At 39.8% G+C, this 14,920-nt stretch overlaps 1 protein-coding gene across 1 annotated transcript in view; it reads right to left on the bottom strand.

Annotated features, from left to right (window-relative positions):
- Positions 1 to 3,691, bottom strand: part of CCNB3 (cyclin B3) — a 56,239-nt gene extending 52,548 nt beyond the window's left edge. Inside the window, exon 1 of the mRNA XM_074391825.1 lies at positions 3,618 to 3,691. Coding sequence (XP_074247926.1) covers positions 3,618 to 3,686 — 69 coding nt within the window. The 5' untranslated portion in view covers positions 3,687 to 3,691. The remainder of the gene's footprint in view (positions 1 to 3,617) is intronic.
- Positions 3,692 to 14,920: the final 11,229 nt, after the last annotated feature.

The raw sequence follows: 14,920 nt of genomic DNA, 5'->3' as shown, positions 1-14,920 counted from the left end.
AACTGCACTAAAGGAAAAGAGAAAGTGGAAGAAAAGATCAGAAATAACAAATCCAAGTAACTTATAAATAGCATTTGACTACCTACCCTTGAAGTACACATCCTCAATAGGATAGGTTTGCAGGGGAGGTGGTAGATATTGCTAATAAATCTGGAACTCTTTTTAGTAGGTTTGTTTATTACAGTGGTTTGGATGAAGCCATTTTGAAACTCTTTTAGCTGTATTACAGTATTAAGCAAATGTGTTGATGTTCTTGGGAACCAGGGCTCTCATTATAGAAAAACATACAAATAAGGATTAGTGAATCCAAGAAAGAATCTTATGCATTGGAATTGAAGCTGTATGAATTTATGATTTCCTAAATAGGTATATGTGTGTACATATACTAAATGCCCATATCAAAAAGCTAGAAAGATCTCAAATCAACAACCTAGAGCAAGCACTAGAGTTGGTAAAGTCATAATAAATATTTAGGCATAAATCAACAATAGATGCTAAATCTAGAGGACATTTTTATGAAAAGCAAGTTATTTGCAGGCTCTTAAGAGTATGTCTTATAGATTCCTTACTAGTTGCAAGATAAAAAAGATAAACAATATTGATACAGTACAAAAACCAGGCAACATCTTGACCAGGTGATCAAAATTAACATCATCAATGAATGACAGACATCCTGTGCCTCCAGATATGATACTTTGAGAAGGACAGCAAGAACATCACCTACACGGTATCCTAGCCAAGAATGTATCAATCTCGTCACAAGCAAACATTAAACAAAAACAAAGTGAGGAGTTTCTATTTTACAAAGTGGGGAGTTGGGTGGGACTGTATCCTCAAAAATGGCAATGTCATTAAAAAAAAAAAAAAGGCATGGAAATGTTCCAGATTAAGAAGCTAAAGAGACAAGTCAATACAATACATGATCCTAGCCTGGATCCTCTATTGGAGGGGAAAACATGCTATAAAGCTTGTTATAAGTTCAACTGGCAAAACTGGAATATAGATGACTGATTACACAAAACTGTTATATCAATGTAAATTTAGAAAATTAGTAAGTGTGCTGTGGTTTTATAAGACAATTTCCCTATTCTTAGGAAATACACACTATACTTAGGGGTAAAGGGACCATGATGTATATAAGCAGATGAGAAAGCACGTGGGACAAAATATCAGCAATAAGTAATCCAGTAAAAGTTATACTGGTGTTCTCTGTACAATTTTTATTTTTGTAACACTTCATAAATTTGAAAGTACTTCCAAATGAAATGAAGAAAAAAAAAAAGTATGTCTTTGTATCATCAGATCATAATAAACAACTACAGTCTAATAGGGAATTCTTTCTTAGGACCTCAAGTCATCTACCTCTGCTTTTCAAAGAGCTTGGCAGAGTCTTCATTTTAACTTCACCTAAATTTTACAACCCCCTTATATGTGCAATCAAGATTCAGAATGGGAAAAGAAGTGCATTCTTGGAAAGAAAGAGGTGGAGACCATAACCCCCAAGATCAAACTCTCTACTTGCCATACATGCAGGTACAAAACACTGATATTTTCAAGTCTAAGCTCAAGGGGACCTTTACTTATACTTTCCCATAATTCTTTCACCATAAAATAGGAAAATAGAAATGAAGGTTGGGTGTGGTGGCTCACGCCTATATCACAGCACTTTGGGAGGTCAAGGCGGGAGAACTACTTGAGCCCAGTAGTTCAAGACCAGCCTGGGCAATATGGCAAAATCCCATCTCTACAAAAAGAAAACATAAATTAGCTGGGCATGGTGGCGAGCACCTGTAGTCCCAGCTATTCAGAAGGCTGAGGTGGGAGGATCACTTGAGCCCAGAAGGCTGAGGCTGCAGTGAACTGTGATCACACCAGCTTGGGCAAAAGAGCACTCCAGCTTGGGCAAAAGAGCAAGACTTTATGTTAAAAATATAAAATAAATATTTATATATTTATTTATATAAATATTTATATATTTATTTATATAAATAAAAATAAATGAAAGTCCTACTTACACAAAATCATTTAGGCAAACATGGATATAGGTTCTATCTCCTTGTATTCTGGCTTAGCACCAGCTCTTAAATATCACAAGTCCTTCCCATGCTATAAATGATAAGGGAGAGGAAAAGAAAAACTCACAGCAGATTAACTAATTAAAACAGATTAACTCTTTTTGGCAGGCCAGGACCTCACTATGGCAAATGTTGAGAAGAACACAGAGATGAAGACATGGATACTGACCGAAAGAAGTAAATTATCATATAGGGAACCTCTGAAACCCAGAGAGAAAGGAACCCTCAACTGTCAAATAGATGAGCTCAGATATCTACAGTAATGCCCAACCCTAGGAATGGCTTAGGTACATTGTAATGATAGAACTTTCTCTGGAAGGCACCAAAGAAAATTCAAGATAACCAAGGTAAATCTTCAGAACCTGAGTGCAAAAGGAAAATGGACTTTCTGAGCTGCTAGAGAGCTAGAGGCAGAGACGCTGCTCAGAGATGCCTTGCTCCCCTCCCCACTAACCCCATGGGGATATAGCCAAACAGAAGCTCAATTCAGCTGGAGAATCAGGAGGATACTAGATATCTGTATGAATTGCCTATTATTGATATAGTTCATCTGTGTCTGTTCTTTCTGAATGGTAAGATAAACTCATGAAAAAAAGGACTGAGATGTCTCAAGAAAGTTTCTCATATACTGTGATACTTTACTGCTATGATCTGAATATTTGTGTCCCTTTGAAATTCATTATGTTGCAACCTAATCCCCAATGTGATACTATTAAGAGACAGGCCTTTTGAGAGGTGATTAAGTTATGAGGGTACAGTCCTTGTGAATGGCATTACTGCCCTTATAAAAGAGGTCCAAGGGAGCTTGTTTGACTCTTCCACCATGTGAGGGTACAGGCAAAAGCTGTCATCCATGAGGAATGGGCCCTCACCAGACATCAAATCTGTCAGCACCTTGATCTTGGACTTTTCAGCCTCCAGAACTGTGAGCAATAAGTTTCTATTGTTTATAAGTTACCCAGTCTAAGGTGTTTTGTCATAATGAATCACATAGACTAAGACACTTCCCTTGCATAGTGTCACTGTACTTCCATCAGACTTGGAGAGGCCAAGGGAAGTTACACTAAGACAGGCTGCATCTGCTCCTGACTTGTGGCTACCTTATTTCAGCCAAATTCTGTATCCATGGTTAAATAAGTCAGGAAATGAATCTAACCTTTCAAGTGTGTATGTGGGAAGGGGCTCTTTCTACCAATTGATAGTAAGTCTGAAATTATGCAGACAGCTATATCTTAAAAATCATGTTGTAATCTTCATGGGGACGAGACTGTATTTGCAAAAAGGTGGTTATACAAAATGTAAAGAGCTGGGATCCAAAGGAAAGAACTTCACCAACGCTTATCCAATTATGCCCAAGGGAGTAAAACACTATTTAGTAGATACAAGTATTCTGGTAGCTACAGAATAAACTAGGTCATGTATTCCAAATAAAATTTGCTGACAATATTCCAGAGAGGGTCTGGTAAAGTGGAAAGGTCCCTCAAGAAAGAATTTCTAAACCTTATGTAAAACCATAGCAGAGGATTAGACAAGCACACTTACATTAGTGAGATCTTCAAAAGCTGATCTCTTTTTGAGTGCTCCCTGAAGTGAAGATGGAGAGAGCTTCATTTGGCAATTCTCCCTCATCTAAAAGAGTAAAAATAAAAAGTACACTCTATAATGCAGGGCAAGGATAGTTCACCAGGATTCTCTATAACCTAGATAATACAGACTTCAATACCAACATTGGCAAAGTCCTCATCAATAAAGAAGAGATTATTACAGTATCTACCTCATAGGATTACATGAGGATTAAGTGAGCTGATAGAGGAAAACATGCTTAGCATAGCACCCGACACATGGTAAGCACTCAGTACATGTATCATTTATTTTCTAAGACAAAGATTGCCTTTGGCTTGATTCTATATTCAATTAACAACATTCTATTAATTCTGATTTTTACTTGTACCTTAATAATACCAGAAGGGAGTTACTTGAAATAATTCTAATCAAAATTTAACTTCTAGATCTTCATAGTTAAAGACTGGATCATGGAACTATGGTTCTCAGTAGTTCTGTGTATCAGGAGGCATTTTTTATTATCACTACGACTAGGATGCTGGTGGAATTTAATGCCTGGGGACCAGGGGTGCTGGTTGAGATCAGTCCTACACAATAGAAAAATTGTCCTGCTTGAAACGCCCATAGTGTGTGAATTGATAAACACTGCACTAGACTACAATGATTCCACCACAATACTTACCTCGAAGGCTTAAACAATCATCTCTGGACTTTATCTAAACGCAAAATTCCGTAATTCTCAGTTATCTGCAATTTCTTATCTGATAATCACTGTCTGCTGCTTCCAGAGAACTCCACCAATTGCCCCAGATGGTATGTGCCAGAAGCAGAGCCCCTGCAGTTTCTGAAACTGGGTCATTTATTCCAAATAAAATTTGCTGACAACATTCCAGAGAGGGTCTGGTTAAGTGGAAAGGTCCCTCAAGAAAGAGACTGTCTAAGCCTTACGCAAAACCATAGCAGAGGATTAGACTAGCATACTCACATCAGTGAGATCTTCAATAGCTGATCTCTTTTTGAGTGCTCCCTGAAGTGAAGATGGAGAGAGCTTCACTTGGCAATTCTCCCCCATCTTAAAAAAGTAAAAGAGGTAAATGAGTATATCCAATTGTCAACAATCTCTTCAGGGACTCTAGGTCCTCTTTAGGGCTCAGGGGAAACTCCAGAATCTCAAAGTAACTGGGGATACATGTAATAAACTCCAATAAACTACAACAAAAGGAAATTTTGGCACTCAGAGCTGTTTATTAAGTCCCTAAGGGTGACAGTCATTGATAATGGGGTAAATCTTTCGGGAGACAAGATGATCTTCAGTTTAACTCACAAAATGAGCAAAATATAGCTCAGTAAAGCTCATTTTTCCTCTTATTTCTCTGATATTTATGGTTATCCTATCCAAGTGAACCACTACCACCCCTACTACTTCTAGTCATTCCTTTAATATAGATACTTTCAGATAAATAAGTTCAATAATTTAACAAGCATCTGTCTCTTAAGTTAAGTAGCTTCTACAACAGCGGTCCCCAACCCTTTTGGCACCAGGGACTGGTTTCATGGAAGACAAATTTTCCACAGACAGTGGGGTGGGCTGGTTTCAGGATGATTTAAGCAAATTACATTTATTGTGCACTTTTACTATTACATTGTAATATATAATGAAATGATTACACAACTCGCCATAATGTAGAATCAGTGGAGCCCTAAGCCTGTTTTCCTGCAACTAGACAGTCCCATCTGTGGAAATGGAAGACAGTGACAGATCATAAGGCATTCGATTCTCAAAAGGAGCACACAACCTAGATCCCTCACATGCGCAGTTAACAATAGGGTTCATGCTCCTATGAGAATCTAATGTCTTTGCTGATCTGATAGGAGGTGGAGCTCGGGAAGTAATATGAGCAACGGGGACTGACTATAAATACAAATGAAGCTTTGCTCACTCACTGCTCACCATCTGCTGTGCAATTGGGCTCCTAACAGGCCACAGACTGTGGCCCAGGGGTTGGGGACCTGTTTTAAAAGACATTACCAGTTCATTAGAGAAATGCAAATCAAAACCACATTGAGATACCATCTCACACCGGTTAGAATGGCGATCATTAAAAAATCTGGAGACAAACAGATACTGGAGAGGATGTGGAGAAATAGCAACACTTTTACACTGTTGGTGGGAGTGTAAATTAATTTAACCATTGTGGAAGACAGTGTGGCAATTTCTCAATGACCTAAAAATAGAAATCCCATTTTACCCAGCAATCCCATTACTGGGTATATATCCAAAGGATTATAAATAATTCTACTATAAGGACACATGCACACGAATGTTCATTGCAACACTGTTTACAATAGCAAAGACCTGGAACCAACCCAAATGTCCATCGATGATAGACTGGATAGGGAAAATGTGGTACATATACACCATGGAATATTATGCAGCCATCAAAAACGATGAGTTCGTGTCCTCTGTAGGGACATGGATGAACCTGGAAACCATCATTCTCAGCAAACTGACACAAGAGCAGAAAATTAAACACTGCATGTTCTCACTCATAGGCGGTGTTGAACAATGAGAACACATGGACACAGGGAGGGGAGCACTACACACTGGGGTCCATTGGGGGGAAATGGGGGAGGGACGGGGGGCATGGGGAGGTGGGAAGAGATAGCATGGGGAGAAATGACAGATACAGGTGAGGGGAAGGAAGGCAGCAAACCACACTGCCATGTGTGTACCTATGCAACAATCTTGCATGTTCTTCACATGTACCCCAAAACCTAAAATGCAATTTAAAAAAAAAGACATTACCAGTAAGGATAATAGCACACATATCTAGATACTGCTCCAGGATCAGCTCTTTACTAGCTGTTGACCTTGGACAAGTCACTTAATCTCTGAGCCTCAATTTTCTTATCAGTAAAACTAGGTAACTTGCCTTATAGTCCTTCAGGATTAAATAAGAGAATACATGTTTTTTAAAAGTTTGTATGAACTGTAAATTGGAAGAAATAGTATTTAAAAGAATGTAGTCTGATATGATTGTAAACTTCACAAAGAAAATTTTCTATTAAAAAATGTTTAGTAATCTAGATTAATCTCAGATTGTTAGTGTATATAAGGAAGGGGCAGAGAAGGGAAAGAGGATGAATATTTTGGAGCAAAGGGGGCTTTCTTTCCACATATTCTGTATCTGTGCATGCCTTATCCCATTCCCAAATGAATAAGACCATCTCTGTAGGGTTAGAGGTTAGGGCAAATCATACTATAGGAGTCTTCTACCCTCTAACAGCTTTATGTGCTAAAAGTCTTCTAAGTCTCAGATTGCCCTTATAAAATTCTGAGAACAAACCTGCCCTACCTATATCAGAGAGTTGTTATAATGTGAAGCAGGACACCAGGATCAGACCATTTGCTCTGTTCTCCAGCTGTACCATTAATAGTTAATACATGGCACAGTGAGTTATCAGAATTGAATTCATGACACAATAAACCAATCCAGCACACAGAGCAATCTTTAAAAAGCTGAGAAGAGGCCGGGTGCGGTGGCTCAAGCCTGTAATCCCAGCACTTTGGGAGGCCGAGGCGGGTGGATCACGAGGTCGAGAGATCGAGACCATCCTGGTCAACATGGTGAAACCCCGTCTCTACTAAAAACACAAAAAAGTAGCTGGGCATGGTGGCGCTTGCCTGTAATCCCAGCTACTCAGGAGGCTGAGGCAGGAGAATTGCTTGAACCCAGGAGGCGGAGGTTGCCGTGAGCCGAGATTGCGCCATTGCACTCCAGCCTGGGTAACAAGAGCGAAACTCCGTCTCAAAAAAAAAAAAAAAAAAAAAAAAAAAGCTGAGAAGAATTACTTTCATTTTCTAGTTGATTAAGCCAAGACATAAGTAAACTATTAGTCTTTCATCTGGTTCATGATAAATAATCCTACCAGAAATTAGCCAAAAATGAAATATTATTTTCTCACAAATTAACTAAGAAATAAACTGTTATCCAACTCTTATTTAATATTACTGGTAGAAATAATTGACCTAAAATAAAATTACAGCTGAAACTGAACTCAACAAAACTTAGGCTTGCAAAATGTACTCCAACAAAGTTGGTTTTGTAAAAATAACTGCCACTAAAGAAAAGTTACAATGACAGAACACCAATCAGAAAATTTGATGTTGACAAAAGTCTCATCAATGTATCAAATCTTTGTGTGTGTGTGGCGGGGGGGGGGGGTGTTTGTTTGTTTGTTTGTTTAGACAGTCTTGCTCTGATCGCCCAGGCTGGAGTGCAATGGCACGATCTCAGCTCACTGCAACCTCCGCTTCCCGGGTTCAAGTGATTCTCCTACCTCAACCTCCCGAGTAGCTGGGATTACAGGCATCCACTGCCATGCCCGGCTAACTTTTGTATTTTCAGTAGAGATGGGGTTTTGCCATGTTGGCCAGGCTGGTCTCGAACTCCTGACCTCGTGATCTGCCCACCTCAGCCTCCCAAAATGCTAGGATTACAGGTGTGAGCCACTGTGCCCGGCCAACGTATCAAATCTTTCTTGAAAAATGTACATGGAAAAAAATTTGGCACTTCTGTGAAAATCATTTTAGTAAAACAAACATCATTAAAAAATGTTTATCTGTACTCAGAGAAAAACCAATCAAGGAAATTAAATTCACCTAATAATGTTTTGCTCCAGGAAATACTCTCGATACCAATTCATCAGTGCTGGTATAATTCTGATTAAAATATGTATGATGGTGAACACAGAATATCAGGTTAGAATATCAAACTATCAATAAAGTCAAAACAACAGAGTCAAAATATACCCATTCTTCAAACTTAATAGCTATAAAAAGCATAATAATATTTATGCTGATGTAACCTTCATACTCTCCCCAGAATATACCAAACAGCCTTTCAGTAAGGTGCTTGGAGCTCCTCAGAGAAAGTAAGAATATGGACATGATCATTAAGGAGGACTGAGTGCTGTTCAGTTTTGAGGGTTATGGAGGGTGGCCTTCATTTGAGCCCTGCATTTTATGAGAAGTAAGAGTCCATACTTTCTCCCTAAGTTCTAATTTGTGGCATTCTCCAACTACAAGGGCTGCCACCCTTCCCCACTTTCTCAGGTTAAACCAGACGTATTTCAAAAGATTCACAGGTGAGGTTAGGTACTGAGCCAACACAGGAAGAGACTATCAAATATGTTGTTGGGAAAGACAACTTGCTCTGCTGGGCACAATTTTGCTGGACTGAGATTTCTTAGGCTCAGGTTTGGAGCTCTGGGGTAGTAGTGGCAGTAGCATCTCTTACAGATTCAACCACGTCTTGTCCAAGGCAGGGTTGCAATCAGAAAGGGACTCTTTAACACCATTCACCAGAAACACCACAAAATTATCTGAAAATTCTTGAGAAAACCCAGTCTATCTATAACATCCCTAGGAGAAAACAGACTTTGATGTTGGGCAGATCTTAATTCAAATCTTGGTTTTTAACACAATTAACCTCAGGCAAGTAACTGACTTAAAATCTCTGGGCTTCAGTTACTTCATCTGTAAAATGGAGATAAGTATACCTACCTCTGCAGCACGTTGTTCAAATTAAATGAGATACTTTATGTAAAAAGCTGAGCGCAGTGCCTACCATCCTCTGTGAACACTGAGATGTTGTCTAGCCCCTAGTTTAGGCCTAGCAACACTGGTGACTAATTACATAGGAGTTTTGCATTGAAAACAATGAAGAACATGACAGATCATATAATATGGAGGTGAGCTGGTAGAGCTAACGTTCTTTTAAAGGCGTGGGGTCCTGGCAATAGCAATTATGATCCTACAGAGAAAACAAAAGAATAACTGCACACACATGTATTCATGATAGGCCAGGCAGCATTCAAAGGCTGCATTCAATCAAAAGAAACTGTAATCCAGTTCTAGACACCTGGACGTAAAAAAAATTCCAAGGATGTGATTACAGCAAAAGAAACTAACTTACTGAAAAATCACTTGACATAAGAACTTGATCTTGGATTTCCCAGCCTCCAGAGCTGTGAGAATGAAATGCCACCCAGTACATGGCACTTTATTATAGCAGTGCAAACTAAGTACTAGAAAAACATAATGGAAAGTCAGTGGTCTTGTTGGGGACAAGGGCTGGAGAAGGCTTCACAGAGGAAGCAAAATTTGATCAGGACTTAAAATGACAACCAGGTTCCCAAGGTGACTTGGAGGCTTCCAGGCAAAAAAAAAAAAAAAAAGCCTGCCCCCCAGGCAGAGGCATGAACATACAGACTTCAGGAATGTCCTAGTTGTCTGGAGTATGGAGCATAAATAACATGTTGGGGCAGGGGTTGGAATGAGGCTAAAAAACTAGGCCAGGGCCAGGCTGGTAAGAAAAGGAAACAGAAAAGACTTCAGCTTGAGGGGAAAGTTTAAGAAAGGAGAAAGACCAATTTGGGTTTCACTTTCGATGGAGAAGGACCAAACATTTTGTAGGTGAGGAAATGCCAGTATAGGTATTCACATATATTACCTCAGTTGATTCTCACAAAAATACTATGAGGCTAAGCAGGGCAGGTACAATTTTCTCTATTTTATAGTCTCAGATGAATTAAGTAACTTACTACCCAGGACAAACTATTAAGGGGCATAGATTGCTCAGCTTTTCCCAGAGCAATTTCTAAAATACCATGAAGTCTCTTTGATCACACTCAAAAACATTCCAAAACAGTGAAAGGCCATAGTGTGAGGAGGTAAAATGAGCAGAGGTCTTGGAGTCAGAGTAACTGGACTTCTAAGCCAGCCAACTTAGCATTTCTGAGCCTCAGTTTCCTTATTTGCAAAACAGCTATAACACCACTTACTTGCAGAGGACTTGTGTAGCAAATGCAAATTTACACACACGAAACCTGATGCATGGCAGGCATTTAATAAATGCTGTCTTACTCCCGTCTTCTATCAAATCCAAACCTATACTCCATCTCATCCCTCAAAACTCAGCCAATCAGCAATAAAGCTAAATTGGGTGCACCCGCCCTTAACTGCACTGTATGAAAATCACTCCACTATTATTATTTATGCTTCATACAATTTTTTTATGGATGACCAAAGACTCACACTCTGAAACCTTTACCTTTTAAAAGGAAAAAGAAATATGGAGTCCATAGGCTAGAAAACTCTCAGCTGATGACATACAGGTTAACTAAATCTCAGAGAAAATAAGGTTATTTAAATGATAGTCATATACCTCATTTATTATCCTTAACATTAATCACTTGCATTGAGGGACTGACACACTGACTTCGGTAAACTAATTTTTCTGGGGGTAGGAAGAGGAGGAGAGGGGATTGACACCATCAAAAAGATCCTTTCGTAAAAGGACACTCTCTGAGGAACACTCTCAACTTCTGCCACCTACAGAACCCTGAGCCTTGGGCAAGAAAATTAGAAACCTTTCCCCTTTTCAGACTTTCCGTGTCCCCTATGTACACACTGGTAAGTGTTGCAGACCCCATTGGGCCTCCTAGGACTGATGCTGAAACCAACACAGGGGCAGCAAGGCTAAGCTGGTCAAACAGTCTACAGGAAGTAGTAGCAACTTCATTTTTTATATAAAGACAGGTTACAGACAGCAAGGCTCTGGGGAGAGAACACAGCATTGTGTCAATAAAACAGCACTGGGCTGGGAAGGATGCCTACGGTCTAGTTCTGGCCTGGCTCTTAGCTGGCTGGGTGATACTGGGCAAGTCCCTTTCCCTCTCTGGGCTCCAGTTTTCCTACCCAATAAAACAAGGCAGTGTAACTAGAGCCTCCTCGCCATTCACTGTGGTCAATGGACAAGCAACATTAGCATCACCTGGAAATTTGTTAGTAATTTAAAACCTCAGGCCCCAAACTAGAACTATCAAATCAAAATCTGCAAATTAACAATATCCCCAGATGATTTCTATGCATGTTAAGGTTAAAGAGCCAATGTTCTAGGGTTCCTTCTACCTCTGATCTTCTATGATTTGTTAGTGGACCATAGCAGAGGATGGCGAGAAAGCCAAAGCTGAAGGAAGTTGCAGGTGGGAATAGAACAGCCAGTGAAGATAAAGGGTTAACAATAGAGTGAGGACACATGTCTCCATCGTCCCTTCATATCCTTCAACCTGTAGCTCAAAAGACATCCTGTAAGAAGCATTCTATGACTTAAATATGTCTGATCTCTCTGCACTTGTAGATGCAATTAATCCTGCACACTTTCACTTGTGAAAAGACGTTTTGTAAAAGGACTCTGATTCAGGCGCGTGTGCTAATTGCTCCATCTAAAAGCTGGGACTCAGTCTCACTTGCTTTGCCATCTCATTCTTTAACAAACACTCCCCCTTGCCCAACCTTGTACAGGGCTCACTCCACAGACTGCTGATTGACAGGAGAACGAAACAAAGTTTCCTTACAGGAAGGCCGCGCATGCCAACAAGAGAATACAGCATGGGGCTGGAGTTACGCCCAATGACCCACCGGCAGGCAATAGAGCCAGACACTCGAGCGGGCAGTACTTGCCCAAATATACCTTCCTCACACCGAGATTGGGGACAGACGGGAAAGACTATGGATGCACCCCGACCAGGAGAAGCCACGGAAATGAATGGAGCTCTTCACCGTACCCACGTCCGTCTCAACTTGGCTCCCGCACCCCTCCACCAGCTCAGTTGGGATTTTGAAAACTACAGCCTTCAGGAAGTGCAGTCGATTGGCTAGCAGAGGACCAATCAACGTGCATAGCTGCGACATAAAAAACCCTAACAGGAAGGGGTGGAACTGGGTATTTAAAAATTGACTGCTGCCTGTGAAGGACTTCGCACAGGTGCTGTTTCTAGTGTAATTGGTTGGCCCAGGCTGGGCTGACATGCGGGAGTATCAGGTCTCTTTAAAGACGCGTTTTTGGCCAGGCCCACTCCTGTACTCCCAGCTCTTTGGGAGAGTGAGTTCCTGGGCGGATCTCTCTTTGGGAGAGTGAGATCCTGGGCAGATCGCTTGAGCCCAGGAGTTGGAGATGAACCTGGGCAACATGGCAAAATCCTGTCTCTACGAAAGATACAAAAATTAGTCGGGGTGTAGTGGCAAGTGCCTATAGTCCCAGCCGCTTGGAAGGCTGAAGTGGGAGGATCGATTGAGCCCAGGAGGCAGAGATTGCAGTCAGCAATGATTGTGCCACTACACTCCAGCCTGGGTGACAGAGTAAGACCCTGTCTCAATAAAATAGAAAATGCGTTTTCATTTAAATAACCTTGCCAGAGGATGGGAAGAGCAGAACAGCTGTATAATGCAGGTACAGGCCTATTAAAACATTAATATTAATAACCACTTATAGAGTCAAGCATTAACTCCTGTAGGCTTCACAAACAGCCTTGTGAAGGAAGCGAGGCAGAAGTTACTGACCCTGTTTTATGAATGAGTACCCGAAGTGCAGAGAGCTAATAGTAGTTATGTTAATTCAGCACATGCTACTTGCTATAACATTTTTTACTGCTTTAAATCCTGTCCAAAAACAAGATACTTTTATTATTGCCATTTTACAGATGACAAAATTGTAGTTTGTTAATATTTCAGTATTAGGAAGCTACATCATGGCAAAGTAGGAACTACAACCCAGATGTTCTCATTTATTTCATTCATACATTAGTTCAATTGTTTAACAAATATTTACTGATCACCTGCTTTGTGCCAGGAACTAGAAGATCATATGCATACATACATACATATATATATGGCACTGACAAAAGACTTGAAGAATTTATAACTCTGCCCTGTCCTCTGAGGAGGCAAAGAGAAATAGAGATGCCAGAGATAAAAGCTAGAACTTCTGCATATACAGCAGGCACTCTACCACTGAACTACATCTTTACCTTTATTATTAGCCCATTCTCCTTTTAGTATCCCATAGCCTCCACATTAAAGGTAAAATATTCATATGATCCCAGGCCCTCTTCTCTTTTTAATCTCCCTAGGTTATCTCATCCAGATACATGACTTTAAATATTATCTAAAAGCTGGCCCTAAATTCCAGGTTCATTAATCCAAATTACTATTCCACATCTCCACTTGGATGTCTAACAGACATTCAATATGTTCACAATACAACTCTGAATTGTCAAGCCCCTCCCCAAACCTGATCCTTCTCTCAGTATCCCTTATTTCAGAAATTGATACCATATCAAACTTTTTATTGAAGCCAGAAAGCTGGGTATCATCTTTGAGTCTAACTTTTTTCCATCACCTTTGTTGATTTGAACTCAAAATGTATCTATATCCATCAACTTATCTTCATCTCCACTGCCACCTAGGCTCTCATTTGGCTCACTGTCAAGAGCCTCAAAGCTGTTTTTCCCCTTTCCAAAGTCTACCTTTCTCTGATACAAATACAACACAACAACAAGAGTGATCTTTTTAAAAAAGAAAAAATGGTATTGTGTCCCTCCCTTCTTCAGTTATTTCCCACAGAATTTAAAGTAAAAATCCTAACTACCACTACCTACCCTGGCCTATAAGGTCCTGCCTACCCCATCAACCTCATTTCATAAACTGCACTTCGCATTCCCTGCATTCCAACCATAATAGTCTTCTTTCAAATATTTGAATTTACCAAACTCTCTCTACCTGATGTTTTTGCACAAGATGTTCCTGCTGCCTCGAACATTCTTCCCCCATTCTTAAAATTGCAAGATTTTTTCTCAAGGATCAAGTCTCAGCTTAAATGTCCCCTCTTCAGAGAGGCCTTCCCTGCCCATGTTACATAAGGAAGATTTTTCTCCCATTCTATTATATTCAGCCCCTTGACATTTTAAAGAGTAAATATTGCTATTTGTAACTTTTAATTTCTCAAGAATGCAAGGTTCACAATGAGTAGATAGAACACACATACATGTTGTGTTCTATCTCCAGAGATTAGCATTAACAAAAGCTCATGTTTATCAGTTATTTACTATATGTTCAAAACTGTTCTAACATTTACAAAAATCCTATAAGATATTAATATACTCATTTGCAGATGAGGATCCTGAGACATGGAAAAGTTTAGTAACTTGTCCAAGATTATATGGCTAGTAAATGATCAGATTGGAATTTAAACACAGCAGTCTGATTCCAGAGAACAAACATAACCATTACCCCATATCTGCCTCCTTGATAGATAACTGAAAAATATTTGTTAACTAAGTAAATGAGTATCTTCTTGTAAAGGTCATCATTTTAGACAAAGATCCCACTGGGAAGCACTATAAAGGAAATGTAGCGTTAACACAAGTCACCACAGTCT

Source organism: Saimiri boliviensis, chromosome X (assembly GCF_048565385.1).
Source record: "Saimiri boliviensis isolate mSaiBol1 chromosome X, mSaiBol1.pri, whole genome shotgun sequence".
In the NCBI taxonomy this organism is placed as follows: Eukaryota; Metazoa; Chordata; class Mammalia; order Primates; family Cebidae; genus Saimiri; species Saimiri boliviensis.
This window is presented reverse-complemented; position numbering and strand designations above follow the sequence as displayed.